The sequence below is a fragment of the Cervus elaphus genome, chromosome 18 (assembly GCF_910594005.1).
Source record: "Cervus elaphus chromosome 18, mCerEla1.1, whole genome shotgun sequence".
NCBI lineage: Eukaryota > Metazoa > Chordata > Mammalia > Artiodactyla > Cervidae > Cervus > Cervus elaphus.
Genome location: NC_057832.1, coordinates 47,290,672 through 47,317,583, shown reverse-complemented (window position 1 = coordinate 47,317,583; position 26,912 = coordinate 47,290,672). Strand labels below are relative to the sequence as shown.

The 26,912-nt window shown below is 34.9% G+C and overlaps 1 protein-coding gene across 9 annotated transcripts in view; it reads right to left on the bottom strand.

Annotated features, from left to right (window-relative positions):
* CACNA2D1 (calcium voltage-gated channel auxiliary subunit alpha2delta 1) overlaps positions 1 to 26,912 on the bottom strand; it is a 509,130-nt gene that overhangs the window by 207,877 nt on the left and 274,341 nt on the right. For all 9 annotated transcript variants that reach the window (XM_043871926.1, XM_043871918.1, XM_043871920.1 and 6 more), the window contains exon 4: positions 26,705 to 26,764. In XM_043871926.1, coding sequence (XP_043727861.1) covers positions 26,705 to 26,764 — 60 coding nt within the window. The remainder of the gene's footprint in view (positions 1 to 26,704; positions 26,765 to 26,912) is intronic.

The following is a 26,912-nucleotide window of genomic DNA, read 5'->3' as shown; positions in this document are numbered from 1 at the left end:
AAACATGGCTCAACATTGCTATATCCGAAGAGTGAGAAGATCGCTAGTATTCACCCACACCAGTCATCACTGGTTGAAAGTGTTGAATTCTGTGAATTCCTGACTCCACAGAAAGCCCTCAAGCAAAAATCTATGGATGCTTAGAGTAGGAAGCTAGACAACTGTGTGTGTGCTCTGAAGAACTGTGGACAGGAAACCAACATCTACCACAGTCACACAATGAGTATATCAGAAATATTTACTGAGCACGTGGCTAAATCAACAAGCGATTTTAAACACTGACTAGCTGGCATTGTGACTTCCCGAGGCTTCCATTCTTCAATTTTAAATGAGTCACTGGACAACCATGGTCTCCAGAATTCTTCCATCTATATATTTTGATGTGTCCACTAAGTAACTGTTTTTCTTTAGATTACATAAGACCCAGTAGCTGTCTGCCACCTATTTTGCTCAATGAGGCTTTGATAGGTTTAGCTTCTCTTCTCATTTGAACATCCAACAAAACTCAACGGTCTTTCAATTCTTTAAATCAGAGACAAAGCTAGTTCTTCCCCAATCACCCCCACCCCCGCTGGCCCCGGTCCCCGCCACACTGGAAATGTCTCTGACATATTTCTGTAGAAACATGCAAAAGCATAAGAATAATTTCTATACTGTTATTTTTCTTTATTTCTTGAAATGTCATGTCAAAGTATATTCATTCATCTCTGAAAATTAGTAACTGTTTCTGAGGATGGATGTTCTGAGAGAGCAGCATCCTTAAACTAGCTTAAATCAACCCCTTGCCTCCTCCCACACCTGCTCTGGTACTCCCTTCATTATGGTAGAAATGAACTGCTCTAGATCAACTGCTGCTTCCTTTCATTAATATAATGCAATGCCATTCAGTTTTATTTAACTGGAGTAGAAATCACAGTGTTTTTCTAGGGGATAAATTACAGCTTAAATAATCTGAGCTACCTCTCTGTGAAAATAATTTTGCTCACAGTACAAAAAAGAAAGGTTACTGCAGAAGAAATAAATGAAATAATTTCTGACATTTCGAAGCACTACATTCCATCTGAATAATACATAACTGCTTTGGAAACAAAAAGCTTCCTAGTAGCATATACTTCATCAGCCTAGTTTTAGTAATTGCATTTAATTAAGTCATAATTCAAAGAGCTTTTTAAATTCAAACTGTTCACTGATTCAGATATAACTTATCTCTAATTAAAACATGTACGATTGTTAAAAATGTTAACTTATGAAAGTCATAATCCAAAAGATTCTCAAGTAATCCAAAAGACTCAACATAGTCCTAAGGAGTATAATGCATTTCATCTGTTGTGCAAAACTTTTAAAAGGAGGGACAGGGAAAAGGAATTCTGTGGACCATGCTCAGTTCCTCAAATAAGATGTTCTTTGAGATTGACTGGTTTGATCTCCTTGCCATCCAAGGGACTCCCAAGAGTCTTCTCTGGCATCACAAATCGAAAGCATCTAAAAAGTGCCTTTAGAATTCTATTCCTTTGTTCAATTCTTAGTCTGTGGCAGCAAACAAGTAAATGGATACAGCCAAAGTTGTTTTGTCGTCTCATTTATTAGCTAGGCAAAGAACTCCAACTTCAAAGGGTTGCAATAATAATTTTTAGTTCTGACTTATTTGAAAGAACTTTGAAATTTTAAGATGTACATAGATAATGTATACTACTACTTTCTAGTATTCAAATTATTTTAGGGCTATTTTATACAATTATAATCAATGCCATTACTTAAGTAACCAAAAAATATTTGTTTTAGAGATGTGATTATATAAATAGAACAGACTAAGAGAAGGTTGAAACGGAAATATTTCCTAAAAATAAAAAAGGCACTCAGCTTGGTTAAACATAAATAATGATTTTTGTTGCTGCTGTTGTTCAGTCACTAAGTCGTGTCCAACTTTTTGAGACCGTAGAACTGCAGCATACCAGCCCTCCCTGTCCCTCACCATCTCCCAGTGTTTTCCCAAGTCCACGTCCACAGACTCAGTGATGCCATCCAAACATCTCATCCTCTGCTGCCCTCTTCTTTTGCCTTCAACCTTTCCCAGCATCAGGGTCTTTCCCAATGAGCCGGCTGTTCGCATCAGGTAGACAAAGTGTTGGAGCTTCAGAAATTCCAATGAATGTTCAAGGTTAATGTTCTTTGAGATTGATCACCGGTTTGATCTCCTTGCTGTCCAAGGGACTCCCAAGAGTCTTCTCCAGCACCACATATCAAAATCATCAATTATTTAGCACTCAGCCTTCTTGATGGTCCAGCCCTCACATCCATACATGACTATTGGAAAAACCACAGCTTTGACTATATGGACCTTTGTTGACAAAGTGATGTCTGCTTTTTAATACACTGTCTAGATTTGTCATAGCTTTTCTTTTCAATAATAACACTTAGTTTTTAAACAAGAAATTGAGAGAAAAAAGAGATTGATCAGCTTACGTACTTGACTAATTGAAGTTATTTTAATCACAAGAGGCTGATGTTGCTTCAGTGGAGAGCAGAAATCTTGCAAAAAAGCAAGCCAACTACAGAGTTGTCTACATTTTAAACTATGCTTCCAGATGTGTCACTGAACAAAGGAGCACACAGACATACTCATCTTTTAATCAGAATCACTTCTCTCCTAGCGCATAAGAAACTCAGTATGAAGAATATTTTACATGTAAAGAAGAAAGAAATTTCAAAGTTAATATCTAGGTGAGAAGTAGGAATAGAATATATTAGCAGCCAACTAACCTTTACAGACACAATTTCCTCCATAAAAAAATTAGAAGGCTATGTTTTTTCCTCCAATCTGTTGCATATTTTGGCATCTTTCATGGATTATTTGTTTGTTACAAGTAGCTCCTCTAGAAACACCCAAGAGAAGCAAGTAAACTGAAAGCAGATCAAGTGAAATTATCCTCTATATTTCATATTTTAAAGGGAAATTTGTCAAACTATGTATCAACAGAGTACAAGACAAAGCTAAAAATTATTAACCAAGCTGATAAATACTAATATGCATAATGTCCTTCCCATTCACAAATAAATGATATAAAAGTTAGCTATATGACTGAACTAGTATTACTTAGAAATCATGCAGAGATTGTGCAAAAACAGACATAAGCATAGAAAGCTGATGAAAGCTTGAGCCAAGAATTTTCATTTAAGAGCTTAATACAAGTATTTAAAATACAATTTTCCAGATAAAACAGAGGACAATCAATTAAATTTGAATTTTGGACAATATTTTTTTAGTAAAAATATGTTCCACACTTATAATAAGAAATACATGTTATTTGTCTGAAATTCAAATATAACTGGGCATGCTGGGCTTTTTTTTTAAATGTGCTAAACCTGGCAACCCTAACTTACAAGCTAGTATTATATAATTTAAGTATATTTTATATTATTACCAACACTTTAAAAATTAAATGTTGTTGCAGGAATTTTTGGAGGGGAGAAGGATGCTGTATCATTAAACATTAGCTTTGAAATGAAATTTGGAACAACGATCTCAAAGGAGTGATATCAAAATTACAAACTGCTCCAGTCTTTAGAAAACTTAACTACCCATAAAAGCCAAGGGATATTTGCTTTGCAAAGTTGGAATAAATGCTTAATCAAATGTACTGTATGCTTCAATGGTACTGTCAATTTTACACATATATTTACCTGATATTGTTCATTTAATTCTCATTTTGAAATACACTAAGGAATCGTCAAAATGTTTATATTGGTAACTCAGTAGTAGTATGTTAAATTTTGAAGGCAGTCATATCTACGATCGCACAGATCACCTAAACTGATATCCATGACCTGACAAGTCAGGTACATACACACTTACATTCCAACTATAGTTTATTTGATCCTCCCACACGAGGTCAAATGGTATAACATTCCCAGACAGAGGACATTCCTGTTATCAAAGTACAAAATTCTGACAACTTGGTAGAACCTTCAAGCTATTTTAAGTGATGCCTAAGTACTGTCCATACTGCTCCCACCAATCCTTTTGGTTCCCCCTGTCACCAAAGCATGACAGACACTAAAAATCACAGTGGGCAGAGATCTTCAAAGGTGTTTTCTGATAAAACGCAAAAAAAATTCTTTAAACAGCCACTCTCTGTCTTCCTCCCTCTCTGTTCCCATAACCTCCATCCATAGTAAATATTAACATATTTGCATAGAAAGACAATAGACAACGATCTAATATCATTCCTTCAAGATTGTCTTTATATTTGTCAGCACAAAACTTTAAGTGAAATGTTTTCTTGAGAAATGTGTGTTCTGTACGTATACAAAGGAAAAACCGAGAATCTGAGATTATCAGCACTCATTTCTAATTCCAGTAGAAGAACAACGTAATACATAAAACACATGCGTGCTCACATAAACACGGAAAAGCCTTACACTGAATTTAAGGAAGTATAAAACATGAATCAGAGAATAAACCCCAGGTAGTCTCTACACAGCTGTCATTTGTAAATCAGGTTATGAACAATAGTGATGATAACACTATGCCATTCTACTGGTAATTTAGTATGTAAACACACTATTGCATGCAGTGCTGATCTCAAATACTAAAGACATGTATATTATTATAATTTACAGATGAGAAAATCATTTTGGAAGGTAGGCCAATTTCTCAAAGTTACTTAGTAAGAAGCAACACAGAATTGGAATCCAAATACATGTTAAAGCTTCCATATTTTCTTCTGGAGCAAGTGAACATTCTTCTTTCACTTACTAATTTCATATCCATATGCTATATATTTTAAAGCTGTGAATATTTAATAAATAAAATAAACCAAACAAGCATCTTTAATACAGAAATATCAAATGCTAAATCTCTCAATTTCTGAATAACAATGTTCCCTTCCAGTGAGCTTCTGAAATGATATTTTTTCTCATTAGCGAAAGAAAATCAGCTTCAGAAAGCTAGACTTTTCTTTAAATTGGTCTTTGTGCTTCTTCAACTCTCCCTCACTGATTACTGCTAGCAAGTCAAATTACTGATATAATGCAGATGACATAAAGAGGAAAATGACAAAGGGGGAAAAGGTACAGAAAATAAGGTTTCACCAGCTCAAAGACTGTCTTCATTACTGGTTATTTCACTAGAGGGCAGCCTAAACAGACAGCTAAAAGTTAAGGAGAAACAGAAATACAGAAGCAAGATATAATTATACTTGGATAGAAACATATCCAACATGGTATATTTGCTTATATCCTATCAGTATCATGTACTGTAATATTTTATTTGCTCCCTTATCTAATTCTTAAAACACTTCAATTCACTTAAAAAAAAAAGTCAAGTTTAGAAACAAATGAATTTTGCATCATTAAAGACTTGGTGCTAATATGGAAGATTTAAAATATTAAGTGTATGCCAAGATATCATTACAAAAACCTATTGGCAAGATGATAAAAAATAATTTTACTCAAAATGTGTTGACACACTATGCAGACAAGTTAATTGCCCACACATTTGCTTTAATTCAATAAACCTTGCTTTTAAATTCAGTGACAATCAATTCCAATAAAGCCTATTTAGTGACCTATTTTGTTGTCATCTCTTTACTTTTGGTTTCTATTTACATTTGGGATCAGGTGTCCCAGCAGGAATCTGCTTGTCACCAAACTGTCTGGTACAAATAAAGCTGCAGGGAAGCTTGAGAGCAGTTAAGCTCCGGCCATACCTCAGTTTTTAACGAGGGAGAAGCTCAGAAATCAATCTACAAGCAACCCAGGCAACAGTTTGCCCAGTTTTTCCGGGTAATCAAGTTGCCCTTCATAATCCCAAATAAATACATAGCCACCCTATTTTTTCTTAAGAAAATATTATATATATATATGTAACATACATACATATATTACATTTTTCTTAAGAAAAATTATATATATATGTAATGAGTATACATAATATACACTTCACATTTACATTAACTGCACCTTTGAAAAAGTATAATTGAAAAAGAACCATGATTTTTGGTAAAAGAGTAAATAAACCCATATTTCCCAAAGGAACAGAAAAAGATTCATGTATATAACCTCAAGTAACAGATAATAACCAAACCATTCATCACGAAAGGGCTTCCCAGGTAGCGCACCAGTAAAGAATTTGCCTGCCAGTCCAGAAGATGCAGGAGGCATGGGTTTGATCTTCTGGGTCAGGAAGACTCCCTGGATGTGGAAATGGCAACCGACTCCAGTATTCTTGCCTGGAAAATTTCACAGACAGAGGAGCCTGGCGGGCTACAGTCCATGGGCTCACAACGAGTCAACACAACCGAGCACACACACTTTAACTTTAGTCCTCACTGCTAATCACTTAGAGTATTTTTTCTTTCTCCTTTTGTAATCAGATGGAGAGGGGGAGTGGAAAGGAAGGAAATTTCACTTTTTGATGAAAATATGCTTGCACTTTATAATCAGTTGTGAAAGTTTCTTATATTGTATAGTTTCTGTATTAGCAAATTGACTAGTACCAACATAATTCAACAGACTTCCTCTCAAACCACACAACAGATGTTTATACCTTTGAAGTCTAAGTATTTGATGAATTTAATTTGCTCAACAGTAACCTTGAATTTTACATCTCCTGAAGAACTTGAAAGCTCTTGAAAGATATGACTCCTTGGCACTCAAGCAGAGCTATGAATTATAGTACAATTGCCCATCTTCATTCTGAATTCACAAAGCTTTCATCATGGCCAAGCAGTGCTTTTGTAGCGAGACCTTGGCTTTTCTTGTCATTGCTGTATTTTTCTGAGTCACATGGCATGACTCAAGACAATTCATAATCATCAATGAAATACCCTTGACATTTCACTGAGAAAGGAAACAAGAGCAAGTAAGCCAGACAAAGCTTCAGATGCCAGACAATCCAGCATTCTAAAGTCCCACAATTCTTGGTGCTTATTCTGTGGCCGTTCAGATGAGAAAATAGAGTTTGATGAAAATGATGTATAACTCATTTACAGATTAAAATTATTCATGTTTCCCACCACTTGTCCTTGCCATCACAAGCTCATTATGAGTCAAAATTTAAAACTAAAAGCCTGTAATATAGAAGAAACCAGAGATTAAAATCTAGGTCATCAAATGAATGACTTTCTAAAGCAGAATTTCAGAGAAAAACCTATAAAAGTTACAGACACTTCCAGGAAGCCTTAAGATTAACATCTATGATACTAAAATAACAGAAACATTGATATTTGCTGTTAAGTAGTTTCATTTCACTTCTAGTCAAAGAAATGGACTTAAGTCAGCTTGAATATATGATGGGGTCATTTTCACTCAGCACAAATATGATGAAAAAGAATTTAGCAATCAAACATATATTTTAGATTTATTACAATTTAAATTCTGTAATCTATTCTCTCCTGAGTATACTGAATATTCTTTATTTCACAACCAAAGCCCCTTAGAACAAAGAAACATTTATCAACATGGATATGTTGATTCTATACTGTTCTCCTTATTTAATATCTCGTTTTCTTTGAAATATTTACAACCATGTTTAAAGAGAAACAACACATTTGCAAGCATAACTGATCTCAATTAAATGGAGTAATTGTATGTATGTGAAGGGTGTTTCATGTTAGCAAGATGCTATCCTCTTGAAACCAAGTGGGAAGAATATAAGTCATGTTTTTTAAAAAAAAAAAAACTAAATTGGATTGCTAAGCAAATTTCAGTTATCTCAAATGCTTAAATCTACTTGTCAAAGACCTGCGTGAAGGCTTCCATGCATAATTTTCATTAAGTAGCAAAATTCTGTGTTAACATCTCCAATATTATTCCCTTTTTATTGTTAGGGAAAAAAACTGTGGTTTAGACATTAGTTAGCTAAAAATCACATAATAGGAAACAACCAAACCAAATCTTTCTGGGACCTTGGTCAGCATTTATTATTGTTTGCCACTTCTAATATCATAGGTTTTGAACTGTTTCATGGCTCAAAAAATAATTTTAGACTGGATATTATGCAACAAAATAACTTATTGAATGAAACAAGAAGCACATTATAAGCTGAGAATCAATAATTCTAATGTACAAATGGTAACTTTAGGGTTTCTATTTAGAGTATGTTCTGATTTCTCTATCTTCATAATGGTTTACATTATATTTTCTTTTCTTCATTTTATTTTCTAATAATGTATTTAAAAGTGGAATTTATGATATTCATCTGGTATCAAGTAGATAACTACATATACATATTAATATTTGCAGGAAAACATAAGTCAGACATTCCCTATTTTGACTTTGAAAATGTCATTAATACTAACAAGTTCTCACTGAAAAGCATAAAAGAAAATAAATCCTGGTAAGAAACAGAAATGACAATCATCATATTGCTTCAAGAAAAGCCATGACCTAATTGTTTTTACCATAAGTCTTACAGACTTCTTCAATGTTAACAACTGGCTGAAAATGTACAACACAGCTAAGACTAATCGTCTTAGTGGAAAAGTCCTGTTAGCAGAAGGCCTAAACTATCTCTAAACTATCTTGGGGTCTCTCTTTCTTTTTTTAAACTTTCAACAACTTCTATCAAATCATTAATTAATGCAAAGATTCTGGAACCTGCACATAGCCATTTTGGAAAAGGGAGGGAAGATAGGAAAACTAATTTAACATATGAAATTCTAAAATGAAAGAATTAATATCCATGAGTCTTCAGAGGGTCAGAGGAACTGTAGATCAATTATTTAAATTAAAGGGTGGAGGGAGAAGGCAAGGGGGGGAAATAAAAGATAGAGGAGTTCAAAAGATTAGTTTATAGACCTATATAAGTTGGCAAAGAAGCTGCCAGAACAGATGTGAGATAGAAAAAAAGATTATTTAGTGAAGAAAGCCACATGAAAACAACAAAAGCACAGATGCAGGTGAAAAGACCATCATTCTAGACAGGCTTCAGAAAATCATATCAAATGAAATGTAATTGAATAAAAATGTATTTTTTAAAAACTGTAATAGAGAAGATACCAGTTATGGAAAATAGAAATAGAGATCCAACTTACACGAAATAATATTCTTGAAAAACCATGAAATGTTACACACAGAAATATTGAAAACTATGCTGAAAGTAAACATAAACATCTCTGAAATGAAATTACAACTTTAATAAGAAGACATCAAACAATCAACAATCAGATGTATCATTCCTTGTTCAACCTCAAAAACAAAGAACGTATCATCAGAGAATCAGTGAAAAGAATCAAATCAATTCAGGATGGAAACCAGGGGCTAAAATCAGAATAGCTTTAGGTAGGTAGTGTGTGTGTGTGTGTGTGTGTGTGTGTGTTTGAGTTGCTCAGTTGTGTCTGACTCTTTGTGACTGCATGGACTGCAGCTTGGCTGTGTGTGTGTGTGTGTGTGATTGAGTTGCTCAGTTGTGTCTGACTCTTTGTGACTGCATGGACTGCAGCTTGGCTGTCCATGGAATTCTTCATGCAAGAATATTGGAGTGGGTTGCCATTTCCTTCTCCATGGGATCTTCCTGACCAAGGGACTGAATCCTGGTCTCCTACATTGCAGGCAGATTCTTTACTGTCAGAGTCCTAGGGAAGCCCCTTAAGAGTTCTTGATGGCCACTAAAACTGACAGAAGACTGTAAAGCAATGTCCCAAAATTTTGAATGGGAAAAATGCCTACTTAGTCAAGGTTTTCAAGCCCAAAATGAAATGCTCAGATAGTCTCAATCACACAAGAACTCAGGAATTAAAGAATCTCACAGCTCGTCTTGATCTAACTACTTCACAACAAAATGCATTCAATCAAATTATGAATTTAAAGAGAAAAAAATAAGGGCAGTAATGGGAGAATTATCATAAAAGTTATACTGATAGCATTTAACCCATCAAATTATAGAAGCAGTATTAAACACTGTGTTTATAGAAGTAAAATGAATCTTAAAAGTAATAGTTTAATAAGATTGGGGGATGTATGAAGAAAACGAGAGAACACACAAACATGCTAATTTATTCAAAATAGAGCATACTCTCTGATTATAAGTCTGTACACTCTGTTATATTGACTATATCAATGAATTTTGTATGTATATTATGAAAAAATACATGAAAAAAGTATAAACAGATAAGCTGAACATGAAGAGACAATGTAAACAAGGAATAAACCTTGCTATGGAATTTAGGCAAGATTTTAAGTTTTCTTTTGTAATTATTTTAATTTTTAAATAATGATACTAAAACTTTTACAAAAACAATTAAGGTATTATAACTTTAGGGAAAAAGTGATTGCATAGCCCTGATTATTACTGTTATTGCTATTTTGTTATTAACTAAACCCAACTTTCCAGACTTCCCAGGTGGCTCAGTGGTAAAGAATCCGCCTGTCAATGCAGGGGATGCAAGAGACATGGTTTCGAGGAGTAGGAAATGGCAACCTGCTCTAGTATGCTTGTCTGGAAAATTCCACGGACAGAGGAGCCTGGAAGGTTGCAATCCATGGGGTCACAAGAGCTGGCCACGACTGAGTAACTGGGCAGCAGTTGCTACTCAGGTTTTTTGAGATTCTATTTGCTTATTATAATTTTCTTTTCTACCTCAAGTCTATTTACCATTCAGTCCCTTTTTTCCAACCTTTAGAACTGCATTTAGACTAATCATATATATTTTCATAACTAGTAAGACTTCCAGTTAGTGTCTGTCAAGCTTTCTTCAGTTTTAAGACCTATGAGAGAGAAATCACATTCCAGTTATTTACACTGGCTCACTGCAGAAGGATTCTCAATGTCTTGTCTTGACCTCACAGGATGTCACGGAGAATCTTATGGTGAGAATGTAAAAAGACTTTGGAAAGCAAAAAAAGGATTCCACTTGATTCTTATACAATCCCTAGGAGAGCTGTACACACACTGGTGAAACATTATAACAAAGGAGCTTTTGCTACTTTTATAATTTTGGAATCTAATAATTTAGTTAACATATAACATATCCCATGGCACACAATACTACAATTCCGACATCTGATTCTTACAACATCGAGCAATTACAAGCTCTCTTGATTACCTTCTCTCTCAGACCATAATGTCTTCTAACAAAGCAGAAGTAGGCACTTAGAAATTGCTATTTTACAACCAAATTCATATAAAACTTCACCTTTTGTATCATTAATTTTGACAAGAAGTAACATTTGGCTTTTTTTTCCCTCTTTTTGTTACTTGCGCTGCTTGGATTTTACTGTTGTTACTGGTACATAGACACATTTTTCACGGGTAGTTTGATAAAAGCAGTAGTTATTACTTTCTACATTCATCTTTGTTATTTAAGCTACTCTGTTTTGATATTTGCCTGACTTATTAGTTTAAAATTTGTACATCTTGTTCATCTTCCTTGGTGTCTAAAATGTTTGTATCAGAAGGATATATAAAGCTTCATTTCCCACCATCTTATAAAACTGTACTAATTCTTTTAAAAAATCTCATTCTCTTCTATTGAACTGACAGTCTAAAATCTTATTTAATTATGTATATGCTGGGCCACTAAAATTCTGTAAAACAAAAAATTCTGTAAAATAAACTTGTGGATTCCCCAGGACAGTAGAATAGACTTCTGATTCATAATTTGATTAATTTCAAGATTATTCTGCCTGTGGGAACCCAGTAATTCAAATAAACATGGTGGTTGTAACGAAGAAATAGATGGTTGCATGATATATATAGACTTGGAACAGAATTTACACACGAATGACAGTGTGTGAGCGATTACGGCAGAGGGAGAAACAAAGGATTGTGTCTGTGTGCCTGTGGGCAGTTGCTCAGTCATGTCCGACTCTGCAGACCCATGGATGGCAGCCCTCCAGACTCCTCTCTCCATGGAAATTTCCAGACATAAATAATGGAGTGGGTTGCCATTTCCTACTTTAGGGGATCTTTCTGATCCAGGGATCAAATCTGTTTCTCTTGTGTCTCCTGCATTGACAGGCACCACCTGGGAAGTCCTGAAATAAAGGATTATGACTTAATTTTGGCTAGATGAAATGGGAGAACTTAATCTCATCTGAGGTGGAGAAATTAACAGATGATCAGGATACTGGCTGGTGGTGGTGGGTTGAAGGGGAAGTAGGATGGAAACAACACCTCTTCTGGGCATGTTAGTGCCATGCAGGTGAGACATTTAAATGGAATCAGCAAATGATCAGTTGTATAAATGAGTCTAGAGCTCAGAAAAGAGACTTGAGTAGAATTCTATGTAATTTAAACAAAATGGATGCAGTGTCCTGGGAGTAAATATGGAAAACAAGCAGGTTAAGACTGTTCCTTAAACTTAGAACAGCTCTAAGACTGTTCCCTAAATTTAAACTGTTCCCTAAAACTAGAGCTATAGTACAGAAAGAAGTACTAAAAAAGGAGATTAAGAAGGAATAAATGGTGAGAAAATAGGAAAACCAGAAAAATGGAGTTTCCTGAAAACTAGCAGAAATGTGTGCTTGATGAAAGAATAAATAGGAAGTGGTACACTAAAATGGAGAAGGTGAGGGTGGCGTGTTTCGAAAGAACAGCATGTATATTATCTATGGTGAAACAGATCACCAGCCCAGGTGGGATGCATGAGACAAGTGCTCGGGCCTGGTGCACTGGGAAGACCCAGAGGAATCGGGTGGAGAGGGAGGTGGGAGAGGGGATCGGGATGGGGAATACGTGTAACTCTATGGCTGATTCATATCAATGTATGACAAAACCCACTGAAATGTTGTGAAGTAACTAGCCTCCAACTAATAAAAAAAAAATTAAAAAATTAAAAAAATAATAAAATAAAATAAAATGATAGGAAGGACCAAGTACAGAGATAAATAAAAAAAGTCCATTAGATTTGATGACCTGAGGTAAATGTGACCACTGAGAACATTTTCACCATGGATGAATTTTGTTGTTAGACTGGAGTTGGCTGGCCACTGGATGAAGATGAAAATGAAAAGATGGAGCAGGTCTACTTTTTTTTCTTTCTTCTGAGACTTGAAAAATAAGACAGCAAAGAAAAGTGGCAAAACTAAAATAGGTGACTTTTTTTTTTAATGATAAAAGGAAACCAGTTTGTTATGTTGATGAGAAAGTAAAACAAACAAAAATGTTGATAATTTAGAATACAAGAGGAATAAAATCCATTCACAAACTGGCTTGTAAGGTTAAAAGACGACACAAGCATGAACTTTAAAGAAGAAAGCTGATTTGCATGAACGGAAATAATAATTTCTCTAAATTTTCATCGTATTTTTCCTATATGTAATCAAATCTAGCACTAAAGTCCAGTTAATATTTTTTCAATCATGTGGATGAATATTCTCTAGGTTTCCCTGTCTTTTCTTTTAAACTTACAAGTTTAATTCAAAGACCTTTTTAACATGTCTTCTGTCTACTTAAGAGACTTACTTGATAGACTTCTCATTGCAATATCCATACTCTCAACATTATCCAGACCCATGTTTCAACAGTTTTCATGTATTCTGGACACATATAATCCCTCTATTGAAACACAGTCCTCATGGTCATTTTCTAGGTGACTCCCAAAGTCAAAATGTATCCTACTAGTGACTAAACCCCATGACATATGTTAATTGCCTGCATCTTATCACTTTGCTACTTTATAAAAAACTCTAAATTTCATCACTGTAGTGTCAGTCCTTCCGGAACAAAAGCTCTCTACTCCAGTTCTTCAGTTCCTGAAGCATTGTCCTTCCCACAGCAATATGAGCAAACATTAACATATCTATAATGCCATTAAAGTGAAACTATCTCAACATCTAATGCTGCTGCTGCTGCTAAGTCGCTTCAGTCGTGTCCAACTCTGTGCGACCCCATAGATGGCAGCCCACCAGGCTCCTCTGTCTCTGGGATTCTCCAGGCAAGAATACTGGAGTGGGTTGCCATTTCCTTCTCCAACGCATGCATGCATGCTAAGTCGCTTCAGTCGTTTTCCAACTCTGTGTGACCCATCGACATCAGCCCACCAGGCTCCTCTGTCCACAGAATTCTCCAGGCAAGTATACTGGAGTGGGTTGCCACTTCTTTCTCCTACATCTAATGCTATTTTCAATATAAAAATTATCTCTGAGAATAGAGTTATTACCCTAGGCTTGGTCATAAAGGATCGACAGTAAATAGAAATATGTATTAATCTCAGTACTTCCTAAGGATATCTTTAGATACAACTTTTCTTTAATTCTACTGAGGTCTACCAGGGCTGTTTTAGGCACTGAATAAACCAGAACTTCATACAATCATAAAAACAAATATCAGTAAGAACAAAAAAAAATTTCTTAGTCTCATGCTGAGTACTTATCATTTCCAAATGTACTCATTTTGCATAAATGGAATGTAAGTAAAATGGATTTAAGTCAATTTAATAAGCAATCATCTACTGCCTATTACAGGCAATACATACTTTCCTTCTTAAGCAGATATACCCAGCCACGCTTAATCATTAAGAGGCAATGAGAGCTTCTTGAAAGAAATAAGACTTGAAGAAGATAGTGCCTCCTATATAAAAATTACCATTTTTGAGACCTTCCAAAGTGCTAAGCATAGTCCCATAAATTATCTCATTTAATTTCAAAGAGGATTTTGGAAATATGAGTGTTTTTAAAAACAGAGGACATTCAGAATGAACAAGAGCTACGATAATATAGGAAGAAAGCTGAAAAATTATCCGAAATCTATTTTCATGCATTCATTTGCTGGAGGAGGACTGTTTTCTACAAAAGGAGAAAAACATAAAGAAGAGTTCACAGGAATATTTATAAGATGAGGATAAGGTTAAGCCTCCTCAAAGACTCCAAAGGAAAGGTGTTTCTGTCCTATTTGAGAGAAGAATTGAATAAATGGGCTTTCCTGGTGGCTCAGACGATAAAGAATTTGCCTGCAACGTGGGAGACCCGGGTGCGATCCCTGAGTTGGAAAGATCCCCTGGAGAAGGGAGCAGCTACCCACTTTAGAATTTAGGCCTGGAGAACTCCATGGACAGAGGAGCCTGGCAGGCTACAGTACATGGGATTGCAGAGTCAGACATGACTGAATGACTTTCACTTTAAATAAATGGGAATATGAGAACTAGCTCCACAGTCTGATGATGAGAAAGGCCTCAGGTTGTTATTTTTGTTAATGGGTTGTATGGGCTTCTTATATTTTTGGAGATAAATCTCTTATCAGATATATAGTTTGCAAATATTTTCTCCCATTCTTAGGCTGCTTTTCACTGTGTTGATTGTTCCCTTTGCTGTGCAGACGCGTTTTAGTTTTGTGTAGTCTCATTTGTCTATTTTGGGTTTTGTTGCCTGTGCTTTTGGTGTCACTCCATAAAATCATTGCCAAGAATAATGGCATGAAACTTTTCTGCTATGTTTAAGTCTAAGTGTCTTACAGTTTTAGATTTTTACTGTTAAGTCTTTAATGCATTAGACAACCAACAAGCATTGGTGAGGATGTAGAGAAATTGGAACCCTCGCAAAATTACTGGTGAGAATCCAAAATGGTGCAATCATTACACAAAACAGTATAGTTTCTCAAAAAAATTAAAAACAAAAAACAGGACTATCATTTAATCCAGGAATCCCACTTCCAGCTATGTGTCCAAAAGAATTAAAATCAAGATCTATAAGAAATAATAACACTCATTTTCACTGTACCCTTATTTAAAATAGCTAAGATATAGAAATTTAGAAATTTGTTTGTAGTGATGCTTCCTAAGGGCCACTTGACTTCACATTCCAGGATGTCTGGCACTAGGGGAGTGAACACACCATCATGGTTATCTGGTCATGAAGATCTTTTTTGTACAGTTCCTCTGTGTATCCTTGCCACCTCTTCTAAAGATCTTCTGCTTCTGTTAGGTCCATACCATGTCTGTCCTTTATTGTGCCCATCTTTGCACGAAATGTTCCCTTGGTATCTCTAATTTTCTTGAAGAGATCTCTAGTCTTTCCCACTCTATAGTTTTCCTCTATTTCTTTGCACTGATCACTGAGAAAGGCTTTCTTATCTCTCCTTGCTATTCTTTGGAACTCTGCATTCAAATAGGTGTATCTTTCCTTTTCTCCTTTGCCTTTTGCTGCTGCTTCTTTTTTTTTCCCCAGCTATTTGTAAGGCCTCCTCAGATAACTATTTTGCCTTTTTGCAATTCTTTTTTTTTTGGGGGGGTGGTCTTGATCACTGCCTCCTGTACAATGTCACGAGCCTCCATCCATCGTTCTTCAGGCACTCTGTCTATGGCCAACCTAGACAGCATACTAAAAAGCAGAGACAGCTATAGCTTTTCCAATAGTCATGTATGGACTATAAAGAAAGCTGAGCACCAAAGTATTGATGCTTTTGATCTGTTGTGTTGGACAAGACTCTTGAGAGTCCCTTGGACTGCAAGGAGATCAAACCAGTCAATCCTAAAGGAAATCGATCCTGAATATTCATTGGAAGGACTGATGCTGAAGCTGAAACTCTAATACTCTGGCCACCAGATATGAAGAACTGACTCATCAGGAAAGACCCTGATGCTGGGAAAGATTGAAAGCAGGAGAAGGGACAACAGAGGATGAGATGGCTGAATGGCATCACTGACTCGATGGACATGAATGTGAGTAAGCTCTGGGAGCTGGTGATGGACAGGGAGGCCTGGAGTGCTGTAGTCCATGGGGTCACAAAGAGTCAGACACAACTGAATTGCTGAGCTGAACTGAACATGTGGAAACTACGAAAACATCCATTGACAGATGAATGGATGAAAAAAATATGGTTTATAAATACAATATAATATTATTCAGCCTCTCTTAAAAGTAGAGGGCTTCACCAGCAGCTCAGCTGGTAAAGAACCTGCCTGCCAATGCAAGCGACACAAGAGACACGAATTCGATCCCTGGGTCAGGAAGACCTATGGAGAAGGAAATAGCAACCCTCTCCAGTATTCTTGCCTGAAGAATTCCATGGACATTGGAGCCTGGGGGAACCACAGTCCATTGGGTTGCAAAGAGTTGGACATGACTAAGTGCACACACATACAAAAAGTAAAGATTCTATAATACATACAACAACATGGATGGATTTCGAGGACATCACACTGAGTGAAATAAAGAAGACACAAAGACAAATACTACATGATTACACTTATACGAAATAACTAAAATAGTCAACTTAATAAAACCAAAGACTGGAATGGTGGTTACCAGGGTTTGGGGAGGAGCAAGAAATGGGAGTCAGTAATCAATGGCATAAAATTTCAACCAAGCTAGAGAAACAGCTATGGGGATCAACCACACAACACTACCCTTAGGCAACAACATATTGTACCCTTACTTATACTTTCTTAAGAGGATAGATCTCATGTTGTGTTCTCACGACAATCAATTTTCTACAAAGAAAAGTAAGTTTGATATTTTGTTCACAGTGGATGTTTTGTATGAACTTTGACTTTTTAAAACAGTACATTAAAATAGGTTTTAAAACCTGACAAAGATGCCACAAAAAAAGAAAACTACAGGCCAATATCACTGATGAACATAGATGCAAAAATCCTTAACAAAATTCTAGCAAACAGAATCCAACAACATATTAAAAAAATCATACACCACGACCAAGTGGGCTTTATCCCAGGAATGCAAGGATTCTTCAATATCCGCAAATCAATCAATGTAATACACCACATTAACAAATTGAAAGATAAAAACCATATGATTATCTCAATAGATGCAGAGAAAGCCTTTGACAAAATTCAACACTCATTTATGATTAAAACTCTCCAAAAAGCAGGAATAGAAGGAACATACCTCAACATAATAAAAGCTATATATGACAAACCCACAGCAAGTATCACCCTCAATGGTGAAAAATTGAAAGCATTTCCCTTGAAATCAGGAACAAGACAAGGGTGCCCACTCTCACCACTACTGTTCAACATAGTGTTGGAAGTTTTGGCCACAGCAATCAGAGCAGAAAAAGAAGTAAAAGGAATCCAGATAGGAAAAGAAGAAGTGAAACTCTCACTGTTTGCAGATGACATGATCCTCTATATAGAAAACCCTAAAGACTCTACCAGAAAATTACTAGAACTAATCAATGAATATAGTAAAGTTGCAGGATATAAAATTAACACAGAGAAATCCCTTGCATTCCTATATACTAACAATGAAAAAACAGAAAGAGAAATTAAGGAAACAATACCATTCACCATTGCAACAAAAAGAATAAAATACTTAGGAGTATATCTACCTAAAGAAACAAAAGACCTATACATAGAAAACTATAAAACACTGATGAAAGAAATCAAAGAGGACACAAACAGATGGAGAAACATACCGTGTTCATGGATTGGAAGAATCAATATTGTCAAAATGGCTATTCTACCCAAAGCAATCTATAGATTCAATGCAATCCCTATCAAGCTACCAACGGTATTTTTCACAGAACTAGACCAAAGAATTTCACAATTTGTATGGAATTACAAAAAACCTCGAATAGCCAAAGTAATCTTGAAAAAGAAGAATGGAACTGGAGGAATGAACCTGCCTGACTTCAGACTCTACTACAAAGCCACAGTCATCAAGACAGTGTGGTACTGGCACAAAGACAGAAATATAGACCAATGGAACAGAATAGAAAGCCCAGAGATAAATCCACGAACCTATGGACACCTTATCTTTGAAAAAGGAGGCAAGGATATACAATGGAAAAAAGACAACCTCTTTAACAAGTGGTGCTGGGAAAACTGGTCAACCACTTGCAAAAGAATGAAACTAGAACACTTTCTAACACCATACACAAAAATAAACTCAAAATGGATTAAAGATCTAAATGTAAGAACAGAAACTATAAAACTCCTAGAGGAGAACATAGGCAAAACACTCTCCGACATAAATCACAGCAAGATCCTCTATGACCCACCTCCCAGAATATTGGAAATAAAAGCAAAACTAAACAAATGGGATCTAATGAAACTTAAAAGCTTTTGCACTACAAAAGAAACTATAAGTAAGGTGAAAAGACAGCCGTCAGATTGGGAGAAAATAATAGCAAATGAAGAAACAGACAAAGGATTAATCTCAAAAATATACAAGCAACTCCTGAAGCTCAATTCCAGAAAAATAAATGACCCAATCAAAAAATGGGCCAGAGAACTAAACAGACATTTCTCCAAAGAAGACATACAGATGGCTAACAAACACATGAAAAGATGCTCAACATCACTCATTATTAGAGAAATGCAAATCAAAACCACAATGAGGTACCATTACACACCAGTCAGGATGGCTGCTATCCAAAAGTCTACAAGCAATAAATGCTGGAGAGGGTGTGGAGAAAAGGGAACCCTCTTACACTGTTGGTGGGAATGCAAACGAGTACAGCCACTATGGAAAACAGTGTGGAGATTCCTTAAAAAACTGGAAATAGAACTGCCATATGACCCAGCAATCCCACTTCTGGGCATACACACTGAGGAAACCAGATCTGAAAGAGACACATGCACCCCAATGTTCATCGCAGCACTGTTTATAATAGCCAGGACATGGAAGCAACCTAGATGCCCATCAGCAGATGAATGGATAAGGAAGCTGTGGTACATATACACCATGGAATTTTACTCAGCCATCAAAAAGAATTCATTTGAACCAGTCCTAATGAGATGGATGAAACTGGAGCCCCTTATACAGAGTGAAGTAAGCCAGAAAGATAAAGAACATTACAGCATACTAACACATATATATGGAATTTAGAAAGATGGTAACGATAACCCTATATGCAAAACAGAAAAAGAGACACAGAAATACAGAACAGACTTTTGAACTCTGTGGGAGAAGGTGAGGGTGGGATGTTTCAAAAGAAGAGCATGTATACTATCTATGGTGAAACAGATCACCAGCCCAGGTGGGATGCATGAGACAAGTGCTCCGGCCTGGTGCACTGGGAAGACCCAGAGGAATCGGGTGGAGAGGGAGATGGGAGGGGGGATCGGGATGGGGAATAAGTGTAAATCTATGGCTGATTCATATCAATGTATGACAAAACCCACTGGAAAAAAAAATATATAAATAAAAAAAAAAATTTAAAAAAAAAAATAAAATAAAATAAAAAGGAACTTCACTAAGTAAATATTTATTCCTGAAAAAAAAAAAAAAAATAGGTTTTAAAAACTGTCTATGGTTAGGAATAAGGTCATTACCCTCTTTCTGCACAGCATACCCTAAGACTGCAGTTTAAAGGTTTTACAATAAGGGATGCACCAGTTGATAGCAGCCTGAGCAGAATGGTATTTCTTTCTTTAGAGCAATGAAAGGAGATCGAGCACCAGAGTCAAGGCAGCTGGGAGATGCTCAGTGGACTAGGCAAACAGCCGTCACAGGACTCGCACCAACCTGGATGTGAGCACCTGAGATGTATCTCAAGGTTCCTAATAAATAGCTTCTTTGTTATGGAGCTACGGAGGGGCACAGAGCATCTCACAAAAATAATTATGCCAGTGGAGACAACAGAACCAAGAGTTTCTATATAAAGAAATAATATCAAAAGATTGCTATTTTTCTAAAATGGCATTGCAAGTTAGTGGGAAAGCCAATACTTAAAGGAGATTTGCATACCTCCAAGCTCAGTGTTCTATAACTATACCACAGCTGTAAGCAAACATATTCAGACATTAAAAATGTGCTGTTTCAACAAACTTTAAAAATTACTTCTCCAGCAAAATTGACAATAAATGTTTAGAATAAAAAATAGATATCTCAGTATTTTTAATTTAAAAATTACTTACTTATAGACTACTGTCTATTATGTACTAGACTACAGTTATTTTGGTTATGCTTTAGCAAAAGTTTTTTTATCCCCAAGAAGTTTACATTTCAGTGATGAAAAAATGTGGTAAAAGGAAAATTATATAGAGAGTATATATCTGAATATGAATACATACCCAGCATTAGAGGACCAGATAAAACAAACAATGAATCCAAGCTTGGTGGATCAAAACCAAACGGAAACTGGGGAGAAATGAAAGATTATAGGCAGAAATTTTCAAAAGGTGAGAAGAGGAAGGAAATACTGTCTAAGGAAAACATCAAGTAGTTTACTCTGCTTAGGACTCAGAATTTCAGGGAAAGGGTAATAACTGCTGGGGAAATGTTGCAATGGAAAATTTACTAAAGATAAGATGGGGCAAGATCATGAAAGGCCTGGTATACCATTTATGGAAAATGGAAACTAACTGCAGATTTTCAAATAAGAAAATGAATCAGATAAAAGTTTATAGAGCAAATCTTTGTAGACTCTACATTGATTTGTAATGCTGATACATTTTTCTTCATCTTTTCATTTCTTTTGCAGTTGAGAAATTAAGATAGTAAACCTCACCTTAGCAAATAAGGGGTAGGTATCCAAAAACTGTAATAAAATGCAGCTCAACTTATAAAGAAGTAAATGAAATGGGTACATTCAAAAGCTCTCTTTTGACAACTACAATTTAATATCTGCAGATGATAATAACTGACACTAACTTAAGTATCAATGAAGATGATTTTGTGTGTCGTTCTTGGTTATAATTTTTAGAACATGGTAGTAATTCCAGGAATCTCCCCTTAATGTAGTAATGTAAAATCAGTTCAATCCTGGGTTACACAGGCAGCAGGAATATATATTCCTGGAATATATTTTGAAAAATATATAAGACTCCATCCACCTCCCCATTTCCCAAGTCAGACACTTGTCCCAAGATCTCTCTACCTTCCTGAGAGGAGGGAGAAAAAAAATTTACCAAGCTCCAATTAGATCTAAATTTGCATTATTCCAGCACATATTGTCATGATGCTTTACTTGTGAGAGTTCTACTGTATCATCTTATACTATCAATGTGACTTTGGCTTCAAAAGAAATAATAATGAGGACAGAATAATCACTAGAACATATTAAAAATTATTTTTTAAAAAAACCATATTGGCTAGGTAAATAATGAGTAAATATGTTGCTTCTTTTTTTTTTTCAATATAAGAAAAAAAAGCGGGGGGGGGGGGCGGTATCAGTACAACGAATCATTTAAAGCCCCTGGTTATTATTTTCTACTCTGGTGTCTTATAGTCATTTTACCATGGGCTTTTATGTGCATGAATAAACAAAAAGAGTCAGACAACACATATTTATCTGGATCTTTTCTATTAAATTGGTTTCCCACAATTTGGAGGTAAATCAGTTTTATATTGTGGCTCCTTTTCATCTGTCTTCATGATCAGGAGAAAACTGATAAGACTCAAAAAAGCAGTTGTAAAGAATTGATTACTTCCCTGTGTAAGAAGTGTTACAAAAATATACTGAAAGATGAAAGCTCCTGATTCCAAAAGAACGACTCTACCAAAGGCAGAAACTAAGAAAGACTAAATCCAGCTACAGACTAAAGTATCTTGATAATCTACTAAATTCATTCATTCTTTCATTAAGACAAAATGCCACCTTGCCCTCCATTTTTCATTTTTGATTCCTAGAAAGTCAGCACTTTCATATCCAGCACCTGCACAAATTTAAAAGTGTTTCTCTTATACATTGTAACCAAAATAAATATAGTATGATTTCATAGTTCCCATATTCACTACTGTTTGTGCTGCAATCAATAGAGGTAAGGTTATTTCATGAAAAGGATAGATGAAATAATAAATATACAATGCTAGTGCCCATTAATTTAACTCATATAAACACAAAATTCTACATAGTACAACTTTTAAAGCAACATTTGAAAATATTATTAGAGTAAGGTAATTTTTAAAATATATATATGATTAAAACTAAATTAGGAAAACTAAATTAGCCTGATTAACACTCAATAACATTCAACCTCACTAGAAAAATTTCTACTGTCTAATTTAGTTTCTCTGTGAAGCTAGAGCTAAAAAGAGGTTCGTCAAATGTTTTATTTACTGGCCAATTTCTAGCCTGTCTGTACTCAGCCTTCACAGTAGCAAGCTGATGCTAATAAGCCATACATAAAGATCCCACTTATTAAAATACAAATTAGGCACCCCTTATGTTTATACATGTGTAAGTACAATTAATATTGCAGGCTTAGTTGGAAACAAAATTGCTTTAGTTAACCAACCATTGCAATGCAATCAAATGAGATTTCAGAAGCAATTGGAAAAGATGTGTTCAGTAAAAATAAAAGCAGTTATTTAATGCGGAACAATTAATTTTCCAAGCTCCTTTTTCCTTCTCCCACCTGCCCTTAATAAAATAATTTGCCCAATCATACATGACATAAAAAACCCCCTTTAATGCCAGTAAGTTGTATGCAGACCTGAAAGGCAGCTGGTAGACACAGCTTATTTACAAATATTGGTTTGAACTTGTAAATGCATGACCACATAAATCTTAATCCATTTAGAGTATACGCCTTTTGTTCCCTCAATTGTACATCCAACTGGGAATTGAGTGGAGCTGAGGGAGAGCGTGAATTACAGGAGCCCTTTCTTGTTGCCAGCATTTTAGTGCTTTGCCTTTTGTTCTTGTTATTCTTGAGATTTCTCTACAGTACAGACAACAGAATGTTAATCAACATTTTGCCTAAGTAATGTTAATGAAACCACCCTACTTATACTGGAGGGAAGAACTGGCATATTATATTTCTTTTTGAAATGTTAATGTACCTTTTAGTAAATTATTTCTGCCTTCTAAATCATCCTAGTGTTAAATTATTAAAGGATGGCATTAGAGAAGTATTGCCCTGATGCAAATAGTTAAATCTCTTAAAAGATAAAAGGCTTATAAAGTTTAAAAAAGGATCTTCTGGAGTATGGAAGCATTTAACTTCAAATTGAACATTTTTAAATGTTTGGTTAAGAAATTGATAAAATTTGCAGTTGTTTTGTCTGTGTTCACAAAATAAAGGGAGATTTAATGTTGATTTCTAACTTCCAACCACTCATGAAAGTGAACTTGATTTTTTTCACAGTCTTGAAGGATTTGTTTAACCTTACTGTATGTAAATGAATTGTAGCATCATCTATTACCAGAGAAGAAAACAAACAAAAAGAAAGAAAAGGATCTCTTATGTTTGCAATATTCACTTATTTGAATCCAAAGGCAATCTTTATTCAGGTTCTATTCTTCAAATATAAGATCACTATTGCCTCAACAATCCCTCACCTGTGTTATTTCAAAGGGAAGGGCTACTGTAAAGACTTCATGGAAAGTATCAATTCTCAACATACAAATTGTGACAGATATGTGTACTGTGAACACCATTTATAGTTCATCAAGAAGGGTACTCAGGAAATGAGTTGACAGGGCTCTAAAATGTCCTAATTTGTTTTCCTTTTAATGGTCTCTTTTAATGTCAATCAATGTTTGTAGATCTTGAATAAATTGTGAAGTAACTTAGGGGGAAATTTAGAACTGAATTTGTTCAAAATTCTCCCACACAGTGATGACTATTTGCTAAGAACTCCTAACATTTACTGGGCAAATCATTTATTTTCTATTTAACTACAGAAGATCTAGCAATGGCATTACTGTCATTGTGGGACTGACTTCTTCTCTTGCATGACTTTTCCTAGCCATACTCCTGTATGGATACAGGCACTGAGAGAGAAGATTTTAAAAAGCTGTATTTCAAGGTAAATTTTTACACATTTGGTATCTGAAAAGTATAAATATTGCTTAAAATTGTTCATGTATCATAATCTGATTGTCTTCTTTTTTTTTCCTTCTCAGCTATACATAAATGGTAAAGTGCAATACAATAGATGATGGTTTAGAGTAAATAAAAGAGTAATGGCTAGCACACATTTAAGAGTTTTCATGTCATCTATTAAGAGTTTTCATGTTATCTACAATGGTCACCCATTATTTCTATAAGGGAAAGTAAATCATTGCCATAATGTTAACTTAGTGTTAATGAGTCAACATATCTGGGAAAGGAAACTTTATATACTACATTCCTACTTGTAAAGTTATTTTTATACAGCATTTCTTCCTAGAAAATTTGAAGACACACCACTAATAAATGACTGAAATATTACCAAATTCCTTTAATGCAAGAGAAGCTTTTGAGAAGACCAGTCTAATCTATATACTGTGCAATCGGATTTGAATAAACTTACAATTTTTAGATTCTCAGAATTACTCATGATTAAAACTAAAACAGCACCAACTTACTATATCAAGACTAGGCAGACTACAAGGTCTAACTTTACAACTATTATGCTTTTACTATGCCACTTCTAAGAGAGGAGGAAAAATAAATTGCATTAATTATCAGTTCATCAAAAGAATACGTGGCTATTTTTGGTTTATACACCAAACAAATGCAAGTTTACTTTCCTTTTATGTAACAGCAACAAACTGCATTGTAAAATCTTCACTGGATGAGTTTAAAATTTCTCGTCTATATTGAAAAAGATTGTGTTTTAACTTAGTCACTGATCTTTTTCTTTATATATATTTAATGGATGCCAAATTGACCTATGCACCTACAACAAACAATTGTGGATTAAGCCAGTATCTACATGATACCAATAAATCAAGCAATAAGATCAAATCCAAATGAAAGAATTGAACTGACAGTAATCAGAGTCTCAACTGTATAGACTAGGAGTTTGCTTAAGAAATATAAATTAGTATAAAAGAGAGTAAAAGTAAATAATATGAGAGTTAATAAACATGAAAGACTATTTAACTATTACCCTATAAGCAAATGAAGTACCATTTACTACATTTTCCTTTGATATACAATATAATCACAGAAACACAAAGTAAAAGTGCTAATTTCTAAACCTTAAAGCTCAATTCCTAAACACTAAACAAGTTTAGCGCTGTATTGAAGCACAACTTTCGTACCTTGAAATTTGAGATTTTTGTTTTTCAAAACATTCAAAGACAATTGAACAGTATATTCAAGCTGTCATTCTTCCTTTAATCATATTAGAGTAAGATACTTTAAATGTGGGGAGGACACGGTTAACATTCCCCAAATGAGTTGTCTGGAATTGTTCTTTAATCAGAAACTAAAGAGATATTCACTATAAATGAAACAACTCAAATATGTAACAGAAGTCTTTTAACTATTAAGGTCAAACTTCCTCAAGGACATAAGATAAGACATAGCTAGAGATGGGAGGGAGGGAGGGAAGAAGGGAGAGAGAGAAGGAAGAAAGGAAAGAGGGAAGGAGGAAGGGTGGGAGGAAGGGAGGCAAAAAAGGAAGGGAATTCATCACAAGAATTTCTGAGATTTGTATAATTCACCCCAATGACTCTTGAAGCACAAAACTAGTTTATCAAAAAAACTCATACAAAAGTTAGTATCATCTGATGTTTGTAAAAGCAAGCCAGAGCAGATAAATGATAATGTCTCACTAATGTGGAACAAATTAAAGAAATCTTAATACATTTATTCTAACTTCAATTGTATTGCCCACCAAAGTGATTACATTATACATGTCACTTCTTAGAAAATGCCACTTGTTTTTCAAATACTACATTTTCATAATCCACACAAAGATTATTCAAATACTACAGTTTAATGTTATTTTTCTGTTATTAATTTTATAAATACATTGGAGTATCGGAGAATATTTGAAGGTACTTTTTTAAATGAAGCATAGAGAACTGTTTTTTCATCCCAAAGTTCATCACTAAAAATATATTTTAAATGCAACCATTTAGTTATCTAAACACAAGACATTAATGTACATATTAATTCAAGTAGTTAAAAAGGGTGCTTACTGCGAAATCCTCTCTCCACTGGTGGGCTGCTTGAACTTTCTCTGCTTCCAAAGCTAGACGCTGCAAAGGAAACGAGATTCTTAGAATTCAAATGACCACATGATTATATAATTGTTATATAATGCTTGGGTTTTCAAATCGATTATTAAGACATAAAAGAGACGTTCCTTATTTGTGATTCATAAATTGTAAATTATTTAATAACCTA